Source organism: Berghia stephanieae, chromosome 11, assembly GCF_034508935.2.
Source record: "Berghia stephanieae isolate SIO BIC M18660-M18661 chromosome 11, UCSD_Bste_1.3, whole genome shotgun sequence".
Taxonomy (NCBI): domain Eukaryota; kingdom Metazoa; phylum Mollusca; class Gastropoda; order Nudibranchia; family Aeolidiidae; genus Berghia; species Berghia stephanieae.
In genome coordinates this window covers 39,271,870-39,286,869 of record NC_088370.1, presented here as the reverse complement: position 1 = coordinate 39,286,869, position 15,000 = coordinate 39,271,870, and the positions used below count along the sequence as shown (strand labels likewise).

Sequence of the window (15,000 nt, the reverse complement as noted above, 5' to 3'; positions counted from 1 at the left end):
GAAAGGGTTAACATAGTAACGAATGTGACGATTTTCCTATGAGTGGTAAGGAAAGGGTTAACATAGTAACGAATGTGACGATTTTCCTATGAGTGGTAAGGAAAGGGTTAACATAGTAACGAATGTGACGATTTTCCTATGAGTGGTAAGGAAAGGGTTAACATAGTAACGAATGTGACGATTTTCCTATGAGTGGTAAGGAAAGGGTTAACATAGTAACGAATGTGACGATTTTCCTATGAGTGGTAAGGAAAGGGTTAACATAGTAACGAATGTGACGATTTTCCTATGAGTGGTAAGGAAAGGGTTAACATAGTAACGAATGTGACGATTTTCCTATGAGTGGTAAGGAAAGGGTTAACATAGTAACGAATGTGACGATTTTCCTATGAGTGGTAAGGAAAGGGTTAACATAGTAACGAATGTGACGATTTTCCTATGAGTGGTAAGGAAAGGGTTAACATAGTAACGAATGTGACGATTTTCCTATGAGTGTAAGGAAAGGGTTAACATAGTAACGAATGTGACGATTTTCCTATGAGTGGTAAGGAAAGGGTTAACATAGTAACGAATGTGACGATTTTCCTATGAGTGGTAAGGAAAGGGTTAACATAGTAACGAATGTGACGATTTTCCTATGAGTGGTAAGGAAAGGGTTAACATAGTAACGAATGTGACGATTTTCCTATGGGTGATAAGGAGAGGGTTAACATAGTAACGAATGTGACGATTTTCCTATGAGTGGTAAGGAAAGGGTTAATGGAAGAAGATGAAGATGACCTAAAAACCAATCAATATTGCAGTGACGTCATCTTGGTTGAATAGAACGTTAGAATAGATCACTAATTACACTCATCACATATCATTGATTTTTAATTAGTGATACGAGATTTGTAAATACGCTTCAACAGTCGTAACGTCACTTCCCTCGTAATGACGCATGGTAACTTAGTAACTGGCTCGGAACAATGGCGGAAGCCCTTTTGAAATATTTCTCCGACGAGCAGAAAAGCGTACCCAGAGGGAAAAAAAAAACCATTATAAATCTGATCATGTTTTGACTTTTACACATTCTGATCACAAGACATACTATGAAAAGTTCTAGCCAGCATGAAGAATAAAAAGCACAGATTTTCTTTGTTTAGAACCACGATGGCCGCCGTTGCTGGGAGACGTGACATCAGACTATTGATTCCAATTACATTCATTATATATCATTTTTCATTTTGCGACAGATACAATTTTTCGCTAATTATATATTATATAGAAAATAAAACAACTATACACGAGCATTAGGGACAGCGTGGCTCAGCGGTATAGTGTTCGCTTCGTACCCAAAAGGTACTAAGTTCGACGACCCGCCGCGTTGTGTGGCCTTGAGCAAGTTACCTAGCCTTAGCTCACTTTGTGGCGCTGCACAGCGGCTGACGTCTGGGTTATTCCAGTCTTCTCTTGGAATAAACCCTAAGGAAAAATGTCCTCTTAAGGATGAATAAAGGGAATAATTTTCTTTTTAATGTTAATATCGTGCTAAAACGCTTTGCAGGGGGGCCCCAGCCAACTGCTACACTTAATATAATAATAATAATAATAATAATAATAATAATAATAATAATAATAATAATTAATAATAATAATAATAATAATATAATAATAATAATAATAATAACAATAATAATAATAATAATAATAATAATAATAATAATAATAATAATAATAATAATAATAATAATAATAATAATAATAATAATAATAATAATAATACATAACATTTATAACTGGGTGATGCTCAATGCGCGAAACAATAATATAGTGACATTATTATACAAATATGTAGGATGAGACATGCATGACGTCTGAGAGGTGATCGTACTATGTATTTTTAGACAGAGACAGAGCTATTCATGGTCAAAGACCTACTCCTTATACCAGATAAAGATCTGAACAAGTGTGTATACATGAAAAGTGCGAGACAAAGTAAAAAAATAGAAAAATACAAGAAATTTTTTTTGGAACCATCCCCAAAAATCAGTCCCCCTCGACTGGATGAGATAATGTGAGTTAAGACTAGCCTTTTTCAAAGACTCAACTTTGAGCCGCCCAGAGCGGGGCTTGAAACCAGGACCTATCGGTTATCATAATTATGAAGTTGATCATAATTATACTTGAACTATTTTATAAATAGCTCCTTTTATCAAAAAGTTGAGCACTATTATTTCATGGTTTTTGTTTTTATAATTTATAGATATATAGACAGATAGATAAATAGATAGCTAGATATAGATAGAAAGATAGATAGATAGATAGATAGATAGATAGATAGATAGATAGATAGATGGATAGATAGATGGATGGATGGATGGATGGATGGATAGATAGATAGATAGATAGATAGATAGATAGATAGATAGATAGATAGATAGATAGATAGATAGATAGATAGATAGATAGATAGATAATTCTCTAATTTGAAGGCGAGTCTCACACCATTATTAGCCAGGGAAAAAAAGTAATAACATCAAGTGTGAAGGCAAGGAGATTGGTAATGACGATGTCGAAGACGACGATGCTAATGGTGATGATGATGATGATGATGATGATGATGATGATGATGATGACGACGATGATGATGATAATGATGATGCTGATGATAATGATGATGATGATGTTGATAATATCACCATCAACAACATCATCATCATCATCATCATCATCATTATTATTACAACAACAAAAAATGATAAGGGAAATCACAAAAGATTCTATTCACGAAGTCTTTGTTTTAGAGACGAGTTCGGTCCCTTTAGTATCATAGAAGATCATTGAAACCAATCAGAGAAGACCCGATTCTGGGTTGATTGTAAGGTTCTCTGCCTTCGTCACTGATACTAATACGGAATAACAATTTTGGAAAAGTAATAATATCCTCCAGAAATCAAAAGAAGTTGCATGAAAGCACTAACACGCATAAAATAACTCATCTAAACACAGAAACACACACATGAAACATGTACAGGAACAGACACAGACATAGATAGATAGATAGATAGAAAGATAGATAGATAGATAGATAGATAGATAGATAGAGATAGATTAGATAGATAGATAGATAAATAGATGGGTGAGTAGGTAGATAGATATGATAGATAGATATAGATAATAGATAGGAGATCGATCAGATAGATAATGATAGATAGATAGTAGTATAGATAGATAGATAGATAGATCGAGATGATTGATAGATAGATAGATAGATCGATAGATGGATGAATAGATATGATGTTTGGATGATGATAGGATGAATAGATAGATTATGATAGATAGATAGATAGATAGATAGATAGATAGATAGATAGATAGATAGATAGATAGATAGATAGATAGATAGATAGATAGATAGATATATAGATAGATAGATAGATAGATAGATAGATAGATAGATAGATAGATAGATAGATAGATAGATAGATAGATAGATAGATAGATAGATACAAAGTTAGTTGTGTAGGTAGGTAGATACCGACAAGGAGAGGGGTGTGATATGAGATTTTGAGAGGGAAAGAGATAGAGAGTGAGAAATGGAAAGTGAGAGAAGAAGAGGAAGGAAGAGACGGAGAGAGAGACGGAGAGAGAGAGAGAGAGAGAGAGAGAGAGAGAGAGAGAGAGAGAGATTTGTTTATAATAATAAGTTTCATGTTTCTATTAAAATGTAATTTGATGAAGTTGAAAACCGAAACTTCACTGTTCCTCTTATCATGATATTATAATATTTCTATATTTTCGATAAATGAAAACAACGAACCTCTTTCTATCCATCTCTGTTTAAAATCCATATTTATTGAGTGCACTTTGCTACAACATGATAATGAATGCTGTTGGATTTCAAAATAATATATTGAACTTAAGACGCTTAAGGGTGGGTGGGTGGGTGGGTGAAAGAATTGGAAAATAGGGTTGGGAGGAGGAGGGGGGGGGGTATACGAAAAGAAGAGAATGGGCTAAGAAGAGAGAATGCATGTGCGTATGTGTGTGTATGTGTGTGTATGTATGTGTATCTGTGTATGTATATGTGTATGTGTGTGTGTGTGTGTATAATAAAACAAGAGAGTGACAGGTAAGAATTGAAGAACAACAAAGTAAAAATTAATGAGTTCTGTCTTACCTGAAATCTCTCGAAAATCTTAAAAGACATTATAATAATGACGAGAGGAGTAGCTGCCTTCAGGCAGCAAATTGTTGTCTTTCTCACTTGTGGTTTCTTGAAGAAGGGGTTGGAACCCTTAGTATTCCAATTACAATCCACAGAAATAGTGCATTATATCCAGATACAACCACAAAAAAAATAATAAAGTAACTTTTTAAACTTCAAATCTGGCGATGGCGTATGTAATTTTTGATTACTCTCAAGAGAACTTTATCAAAGGTAGGGGCGTATCTATGGAAAAGTAATCTTTCTCTAAATCAAATGAAATCCAGTGGAATAATTATGCATCAGATGACATCCGGAACAAAAATTGATTTTGTTACAATCCAAGGAATTTAATATACATTTTGTAGTTTTAAATAATAAACAACATCATCACAACCGCAAATTTAAAAAATGAAAATGAAAAAGTGACAAGGCTAAAGAAGTTTCAGTCCGTTGACACAGAAATTCTTAGAACTATATAATCCAAAGAACTAAAACATTCTATCCAAAAACAACAACATCGAAATAATATAGCAAAGAGTGTAAAATGGGGCTAAAACATCTGAAGACGTTTATACAACTGTGGAAATCACGTGATTTAAATGTATTTCTTTTCTTGTTTATAATCCAATGAATTCAAACACTCTAACCAAAGACTAACTTAAGCAAGTAGTGAAAAATCTTATTAACTCACTCAGTCCTAGAACAATTTTTGCTACTTTACAAAACTGGAAAAAAACATGTATTAAAAATGAGCATGTACATAGATAGTTTTATTCAACTATCATTAACAAATTATAAATTAAAAGCATTATCTTTGACACTAGACTACGCCTATAATTTGTCTCATAAACATGTAATAAATAGGCATGGGGTAAAAGTAACGCGGGTAAACCACGGATATAGTCGGTGTTAGGGTTGAATGAGTTGAGAGACGATGTTGTTGACGGCTGGATCAAATAGAGCCCGAATGCGTCACTCAAAAGGACTGTAAAAAAGACTATGGATATCTTGATATTGAGGAGGTCTCTCTAGTTTTTCTCTAATCCAGCGAACTTATACAGTCTCAAATTGAGCTTTTATATCGCGCAATATCCACTAAACGTGCTCAAAGCGCTTTACAAGGAGTCCCTGGTCATCAGCAACACTTGACATCATGTACGACAAGACATGACGCCTTTTAGGCGATATTATCATTTTTTTTCTGGACAGAGACAACGTTGTTAACGGCCAGGTACTCATTTCACACCTGAGTACGGTGAGAGAATGTGAGTAAAGAGCCTTTTCCAAGTACTCAACTATGCGCTGAGCAAGGCCCGATCCCAGGACCTTCCGATCCGAAAGCGAGTGTCATACCACTCGACCACAAAGCCGCTCATAACATTGCCATCCGGAAGTATGACGGACCAACACACAAAACTATGTGTAACCTTGATCGTTTATAGTCTGGTACATACAATTTAGTGAGCACTACTCATAAACACGGATGGCAAAAAGCAATAACCAAGACCTAAGTGACGTCAACTTCGAACTATCCAAAAGCGAGTAAACTGAAACAGCCTAAACACACAAAAAAGCAAGTATTGAGAGAATAAGTTTAAAGGGCTGAATCATATCAAACCATTCACTGTGAAAAGACTGTGGATGTTTTACTCCGTTTAGATATTTTTTTATTATTTTATAATTAAGTAAGCGTGTACAGTGTAAAGTGTAACAGTGTGACAAACAAAAAGAAAACATTTTTATAAACATAAAAAGTACTGAGAGAATAATATATGTTGAGGGCTGAATAACATTAAAGCTTGTTTACGTGTTGCTTTCTGTGACAAAATAGCGATTGATCTACTTTGTTGACTTTCTCTATTCTTTAGTAATAATCCAATGATTATACATTTTAGCTAACAAGAACAAAAAAAATAAAATAACTAATTTTTTTAGAAAACATTAAGTATATATACAGAGAGAATATGCATTGAGAGTTGAATGAAATAAAGCCCATTGAAGTGTCACTTAAAATGGCTGAGCGTCGACTGAGGATATGCCTTGTAATAGTGCCGCGCTGAGGACCGGACCGAGGACCGGTCCCACGGTCTTTTAGCTGTGAACCGTCGTCCGGTCCCAAAGAGGAAGACCGCCGGCGGTCCTCACTTCTTATCACCTTTCAACGGTCTCGCGCCATACTACTTCCCCAGCGATTCGTTGCCTCGGTCCTTTGCCTATCTTCCACCAATCACCACCCATCCCACTTAATTAATCGCACCCACCCCCCTTTGCCATACACTAAACGACACAGACGACCATAGAGGCAGACGACCACCTCCCTCCACTCCGCAAACCGCCCTTTCGTGTGTGAGATGGGGGGAACAGGAGGCGCACGCCTTGGACGATTCCATCCATTATACGGGGTAAATTTCAAAATTTACTACACCATAATGATCGCAATGACAATGATCTATGATGAAGGCATGACCCCTCTTCTCTAATGGGTTATTGTTTGAAATGTATGTGACTACTAAAGATGTGTGTGTGTGTGTGTGTGTGTGTGTGTGTGTGTCTCAAACCTAGCAAGTTGCAAGTCTGATTTTTTGTTTTCTTTTGTCCATCTCTTGTCGCCACTCCTTTCTATCGCATTGTTGTCATTTAAAATAATACAATAATATTAAAATTTCGTTTGGTGTTTTAACTAATCAAATAATATGAGTTTCATTAGTTTCTTCCTTCCAAAAAAACAGTTATAACGTCTGTATTTTTAAAAGGTCCAATAGAATATTTGGGGACCCCGATAGCTCAGTTGATAGAGCACTCTCTTTATACGCACAGGGCCAGAGATCGATCCAGGGTGCAGTCGAGTTTTTTTCTGAATCCCTGTCTACTCAGCAGTGAATGGGTAGCTGGGTTTGTTAGATCTGGCGAAAAGTCACCATCGACCCCACTTATTACTTATTACTTATTACCGCATCCACCCCCTCTTATTATAACTTCACGTCTCTCTCTTACTCTTCAATGCTCGCTGCCCTCTCATGTGTGTGTGTGTGGGGGGGGGGGGGTAGGAGTTGCGTGTGTGTATAAACGCCACGAACAACTCGATCAACGCCTTGGGTGATTCCATTATCTCCGTTAATGGGGATAAATTTCAAATTTTATTCACGCTAAATTATCGAAGTAACAATGAAGTACTGTGATCAAATAAAGAAGGCATCACCCCTCTTCTCTAATTAGGTTACAATTTGAAATGAGTGTGACTACTCCGTGTGTTTTACTCCTGTAGACCACGGTTTTCATCGTGTAGCGGTCTTTAACGGTTCAAGAATGAACGATCCCATGGTCCCAAAGGTCAAAACGGTCTCTCAGGAATGTTCAATGTCGAAAAGGACCGCCGGTCCTAGGACCGGTCCTTGCGGTTTTCATTTCCCAGGGACCGTAGGACCGTGGTCCTTAAGCTTGCCAAGGACCGCCGCGCACTACCTTGTAACATTGATTTCTATATATCTGTCATCATCCAATCAACTTATATATATATATATATATATATATATATATATATATATATATATATATATATGTATCCTAACCAGAGACAGAAGTAAAAATAAAAGAAAGAAAATAGGGGTGGGGGGGTGGGATGAAGGCTGAAACATCTCAAGACTTTTGATGTCTTACTCAAGGCGGAAAAAAGTAAATGGGGAAAAAATAGATAAATAGAAAAAGTATATAAATAAATAAGTTAATATATAAATAAATAAATAAATAAATAAATAAATAAATAAATAAATAAATAAATAAATAAATAAATAAATAACTGTCGACTTTAAGAGTCACACATCTTTAGGTTTAAAAAAAACATGTTAACATAAATGAGTCCGTGCAAACAGGTCGTTTTCGTAACATTCGCCACAGTAACAAAAATACTACAATCCTAGAGTCATTTTGAAAAAAAAAACCTAAAAACTAATGACAAAACTTGATTTCATCAATTCCTCTGCTGAATGGAGTAATGAAAAATAAACTCAAAGCTGACAAATTAAAACCCATAGAACAGTAGAAAAAAAATTTTAAAATATTGTTGACAAGATAACTACTTTGTCTACAACACTTCAAAAAGCTATTTTTTAAAATAGAGCTTTTATATAGCGCAATATCCGCTAAATGTGCTCAAAGCGCTTTACAAAGGGTCCCTGACCAACTCACGATTTTTTTTCCGACAGAGACACACACCGCTGTTGACGGCCAGGTACTCATTTTACACCTGTGTACGAATGATAGAATGGATGGAAGAATATTGTCTTTTCCAAGGACTCAACTATGCACCGAGCGAGCGAGGCTCGAACCCAGGCCCTTCCTATCCGAAAGCGAGTGTCATACCACGAGACCACATAGCCGATATACAAGATAAGTGACTTTCTACACTAATGGGTAAATATGATAATAAAACAATATAAAAGTATAGAATGAATAAAAAGAAAGAAAAAACAATACCCAAGAAGATTAAATAAATGTGCGGCTATGTGGTCGAGTGGTATGACACTCGCTTTCGGATCGGAAGGTCCTGGGTTCGAGCCTGGCTCGGCGCATAGTTGAGTCCTTGGAAAAGACTCTTTACTCACATTCTCTCACCGTACTCAGGTGTAAAATGAGTACCTGGCCGTTAACAGCGTTGTCTTTGTCTGAAAAATTGTAATATCGCCTAACAGGCGTCATGTGTCGTCCTAAATGTTAAATGTTGCTGTTGACCAGGGACCCCTTGTAAAGCGCATTGAGCACGTTAAGTGGATATTGCGCTATATAAATGCTCAATTTTTTTTCAATTTTTAAATGCAGTAGAACAAACTGAATACACAGCCAGGTGAAAAAATCCATAAATAAATGATGAGAGAATAAAATAAATAAACAAAACATATGTAATACCATAAAACACATACATTGATATAAAAAATAAACATACAATATATACAAACAAATAAACAAATGAAATGCACACTGACATGACAACATGACTTGTCATAATGCTCCTCCTCCTCCTCCTCCTCCTCCTCCTCCTCCTCCTCCTCTTCCACCTCCTGTCCCATCAATATCGAATTATTTTACTTCGAACCGATAAACACGCACTTGAAAAAGGTCAGGACAACAAATTAATGATTAACCCTTTTACGACGACAATGTGACGTCATGCAATAATATTACTCTCTGTCATTTCTGAGCAGTTAGTTGATATAAATTGTGGCTAGTATAGATAGAATGCGCTTGGCCAAGGAGTTCACAACATTGCCATCCGGAAGTATAAATTTAAAACTGAGCTTTTATATAGCGCAATATCGACTAAACGTGCTCAAATCGCTTTACAAGGGGACCCTGGTCAACAGCAACATTTAACATGTAGGACGAGACATGACGCCTGTTAGGCGATATTACAATTTTTCGGACAAAGACAACGCTGTTAACGGCCAGGTACTCATTGTACACCTGAGTACGGTGAGAGAATGTGAGTAAAGAGCCTTATCCAAGGACACAACTATGCGCCGAGCGAGGCTCGAACCCAGGACCTTCTGATCCAAAAGCGAGTGTCATACCATGAGACCACATAGCCGCACAAGTATGACGTACCAACACACACACTCTGTGTAACCATGAACTTTTATAGTCTGTACAATACAGTTTAGGTGAGAACAACTCACAAACACGGATGGCAAAAAACAATAACAAAGGCCTGAGTGACGTCATCTTCGTTCTATCTTTAGCTTGTTTGAATATGACGTCACGCAGGTCTTTGTTATTGTTTTTTTTTTGCCATCCGCGGTTATGAGTAATGCTCACTGAACTGTATTAACCTGACTATAAACGTTCATGGATACACACAGTTTTGTGTGTTGGTCCGTTATACTTCCGGATGGCAAAGTTATGAGCTTCTTCGCCAAGCGCATACTATCTATAGCAAGTACAATCTAATATATATATATATATATATATATATATATATATATATATATATATATATATATATGTATGTATTCTGTGTTTACTTGATAAAGGCCAAGGGCCGAAACGTCGTCTGTTTTGTGTTGTTCATTCACGAGTCAGATTTACTCCCTTTATCTTTATCTCCAGAATAGCAAGTAATGTATGCGGCTATGTGGTCTAGTGGACATCATTTTTTATCGTTTCGGGCCCAAAATCCTTCTTCAGCGAATAACAAAAAAAAAACCAGGAAAAACGTCGATACATCACTTGAAATGCGGACAGACGTTTTAATATTCTCTCAAATCACGCAGGCATCATTTCTTCTTTTATAACGATTATAATCTTGTTTCATCTGCAGAAACAATAGTTCTCAGTTGGAAGAAGAAGAAGAAGAAGAAGAAGAAGAAGAAGAAGAAGAAGAAGAAGAAGAAGAAGAAGAAGAAGAAGAAGAAGAAGAAGAAGAAGAAGAGGCGAGATATTTCAATTATGATTCATTGAATTTAATTTTTGATCTTTTATGTAGAGCAATATCCACTAAACGTGCTCAAAGCGCTTTACAGTGCGTCCCTGGCCAACAGCAACACTTAACATGTCGGACGGGACATGACGCCTGTTAGGAGGTATTACATTTTTTTTCGGACAGAGAAAACGCTGTTAACGGCCAGGTACTCATTTTACACCTGAGACGATGAGAGAATGTGAGCAAAGAGCCTGTTCCAAGGACTCAACTTTGCGCCGAGAGAGGCTCGAACCCAAGACCTTCCGATCCGAAAGCGAGTGTCTTACTAAAAGACCACACAGCCGCATATTGATTCCTCTAACTCACTCCTTACCGATCATTTTCAGTATTCTCCCAAAATGGCAGGCTTACCCAGCAGAAAAATTAATTTTTTAAACACAAACAAGACACCCTCAAAACAAGTTTATGTTCTTATTAATTAAACAAAGATCATTCTCCAAAGTTTGTGATGTACAAAATAAATCTGAATTTAAAAATATATATATATAAAATAAAATAAAATAAAATTCAATTTATTCATCCCATAGGGGAAATTTGTCTCTAGCGTCTATTCCAAGGGAAGAATGAAATAACCCAGGCGTCAGCTGCAGTGCAGCGCCGCAAATTGAACTAGGGCGAGGTGACTTGCTCAAGGCCACACAGCGCAAAAAAAGGGGGGGGGGGGGGGGGGATCGAACTCGGTGCAATAAATGTTTATTGTGTCGTAACAAACGTCACGATTTTGCTGATCTTGTTTCAACTGCATAAACAAAAGTTTACGGTTGGAAGAAGAAGAAGAAGAAGAAGAAGAAGAAGAAGAAGAAGAAGAAGAAGAGGCGAGATATTTCAATTGTGATTCATTTATTGATTTCTCTAAATGGATTGAACTGGAAGAAGAGAAGTTACAGCCAAATAATAATTATTTTTAAAAAATGAGAATTTGTTGAAGTTTATTATTTTCATAAATGATATATTTTGGTATTATATTATCTGATAAAAGCTAAAATCTATTTTGTCAAATTTATTATCATATTTAATTTAAATAAAAATTATTTATTTAAAAAATTGAGGTTTTATATAGGGCTATATCCACTAAACGTACTCAAAGCGCTTTACAAAGGGCCCCTGACCCAACAGCAACATGAAACATAAAGAACGAATCGCCTGTTAGGCGATATTGCAATTTTTTTCCGGACAAAGTCAACGCTGTTGACGGTCAGGTACTCATTTTACACCTGAGTACGGTGAGAGAATATGAGTAAAGAGCCTTCTCCAAGGACTCAACTATGCGCCGAGCAAGGCTCAAACCCAGGACCTTCCGATCCGAAAGCAAGTGTCATACCACTAGACCACATAGCCGTACAAAGGGAAGTGAGAATTGTTACGGGATATTTTTTTTTTCATTACAAAAGAGACCCTGACAGCTTTTTTGGTTGTCAGTTATTTGTAAATAAATTTTTGTTGTCAGTTATTTGTAAATAAAGTAATGTTGAGAGCAGGTTTGGATAAACCTAACCCCACCAGTAAAGAATTAATTATTTTGAAATGGGAATTCGGATATTATAGACTAAATAATTTTCATAGTTTATATATAATCATTGACTTAAATTTGCGTACGTTGCATAAAATTCACAAACTAATAATCTATTTCTATCTATTTATTTTCTAATTTTATCTGTTGATAATAAGTTAATGATTACCCAAAAAAAAATGAAAGAAAATTATATCAAATAAATAAGTAAATAAATAAATAAATAAATAAATAAATAGTCGCATTTATATTGCATAGTTTAACCCGATCCTCACCAACTACAGGAAAATCGTCACATTCGTTACGATACCACAAACATTTTTCTTATTCAAATTTCTCTTGTACATCATAAAATTTAAAGAAAATAAACAATGTGTTGTATGTAGAGCATATTTTGCTTAAGAAATCATTTATCGCTAGAACTTACTGCTATTGTGTTTGATGAAAAAATGTGTGTCAGTTGGGTGTGAAGTTTAGGGGAATATCCTGAAAATGGCTGGTAAGGAAAGAGGAAACGACTACACTGAATGATCGCATCTGGAAACTAAAAGTCATTGTCATTGGTTGCTGAATAGGGAATGAGATTAGCGGAAGAGTAGCGTCCCTTGATTGGACGTCACCTTACAGAGAGAACGTCAATTTGGTTTTGCGCATGCGTCTCTCTCGTCCTCGCTTTCGGTGAAGTGTCTAAGCCGCTTTCACCGGAAGCGAGGACGAGAGACGCATGCGCACAACCAACATGACGTTCTCTCTCTAATAACTTTTCCGCTGGTGACGTCCAATCAAGGGACGCTACTCTTCCGCTAATCTCATTCCCTATAATGTCTGTCCGGACATTCTGAATCATTTGTTCGGCTCTGTAGTCTTGTAGTATGACACTCGCTTTCGGATCGGAAGGTCCTGGGTTCGAGCCTCGCTCGGTGTATAGTTGAGTCCTTGGAGAAGGCTCTTGACTCATATTCTCTCACCGTACTCAGGTGTAAAGTGAGTACCTGACCGTTAACAGCGTTGTCTCTGTCAGAAAAAAAAATTGTAATATCGCCTAACAGGCGTTATGTCTCGTTCTACATGTTACATGTTGCTGTTGGTCACGGACCCCTTGTAAAGCGCTTTGAGCACGTATAGTGGATATTGCACTATATGTTGTTTTTTTTAAAGCTCAAAACTCAAGCTCGAGCCATCCTATTTATTTTGTTATGAGAACGGAATGCTCTGTAGTAGAGGTCATTTTGATGAACATAATACGCTTCAACAGTCATGACGTCACTGTCACAGTAAAGATTGTTCACAATTATCTTATTAAATTTTATTTTATGAAGAACTGAATTCATCTCACTCCAGTTATATATCGGTAGGCTTAGATAAACTTTACCTTCTAATATTAGATCGTCTTTCCTTTTATAGCCTTCCCTCGAATTAATTTCTAATTAGTGAATACTTTTCGTTCTACATTCTGTCACGTAGCCACTTATTATAAAAGCTGATAGGTCTAACATTTGACACTCACTTTCTCTCCACAATCTATGCCGGACGGCCAGTCGCTCTATTCCTATATATATACTGGAAGATTTTTTATCTTTTGGGACTTTGTAGATATTATATCTACACCATTAAGACGCCGGAGCTTTTAACTTTGATTGTATAATCTTCAAGGATCAAACCCAAGCCCGCTGTCAAAGGACTACACAATAACTTCTTACCAATTGCCTGGAAGTGGAATTTTACGAGTCCAATCCTGTTATCAGAGGAATAGATCATCCAAGCCCATCAACTGCCTGGAAACGTAAACTTATGAACCTGACATATTATCATAAGTTACGTAAAATATTCATATCTCTATTTGTAACTGCCACGATCACTGTTTATCTCTTTTAATTAAATTTCATCATTATTTTTATTTCATTGTAAACAAATCGTTAATTGTTTTTCATTTATAGTAACTAGTAAATTCTGGGGCCTCATTCTACATATATCTTTATGCATAGTCGAGTAGCTCTTTACTCACTTGAGTCCATGACAGTCACTTCCCTCGTAATGGCGCATTGTAACTTAGTAACTGGCTCTAAACTATCGGAACAATGGTGGACGCCCTTATGAAATATTTCTCCGACGAGCATAAAAGTGTATCCAGAGGAGAAAAACATTATAAATAAGATCATGTTTTGACTTTTACACATTCTGATCACAAGACATATATGAAAAGTTCTAGCCAGCATGAAGAATAAAAAGTACAGATTTTCTTTGTTTAGAACCATGATGGCCGCCGTTGCTGGGCGACGTGACATCAGACTATTGAATCCAATTACGTCATAGCCTTTACTTATTCCTTTTGAGTTAGAGTTTCTATTTTAATCTATCTATATTTTCACGTTGGATGGTTACGACAATTTGGGGGAAAATCCGAAAAATGGTCCGTAAGAGAATAGTAATGGAGAGTATGCGCTTGGCTAAGAAACTCACAACATTGCCATCCGGAAGTATAACGGGCCAACACACAAAACTATAAGTAACCTTAAACGATTATAGTTTGGTTAAATACAGTTTACTGAGAATTACTCATAAACATGGATGACAAAAAAGACAATCACAAAGACCTGAGTGACGGCAACTGCATTCTATCTACATTTCACGTTGAAACGTTATGGAGAAAATCCCAAAAATTGTCAGTAAGAAGAGTTATTAAGTGTCAAAAACTCACAATTTCGAAGTAGCAAATTCTAACTTAAAAATGAATTTTTGGAACCAGGTACACCCCCGAAATAACACCGTTTTTAGACGATGAGCGAGCCACAATTTGTATCACTATCTCCATGTGGTCGCAATCTA

The 15,000-nt window shown here is 36.3% G+C and overlaps 2 protein-coding genes across 3 annotated transcripts in view; both read right to left on the bottom strand.

The window, feature by feature from the left end:
• The window catches only part of LOC144956955 (uncharacterized), a 108,798-nt gene extending 104,943 nt beyond the window's left edge, over window positions 1-3,855 (bottom strand). The window contains exon 1 of the mRNA XM_078887801.1: window positions 3,803-3,855. Coding sequence (XP_078743927.1) covers window positions 3,803-3,816 — 14 coding nt within the window. The 5' untranslated portion in view covers window positions 3,817-3,855. The remainder of the gene's footprint in view (window positions 1-3,802) is intronic.
• LOC144956961 (neo-calmodulin-like) overlaps window positions 1-15,000 on the bottom strand; it is a 425,832-nt gene that overhangs the window by 263,668 nt on the left and 147,164 nt on the right. Inside the window, exon 2 of one of the 2 annotated variants that reach the window (XM_078887824.1) lies at window positions 4,163-4,917. The exons of the other annotated variant lie outside the window; for it this stretch is intronic. Within the exon in view, the coding sequence (XP_078743950.1) occupies window positions 4,163-4,192 (30 nt within the window). The 5' untranslated portion in view covers window positions 4,193-4,917. The remainder of the gene's footprint in view (window positions 1-4,162; window positions 4,918-15,000) is intronic. 2 annotated transcript variants of the gene reach the window in all.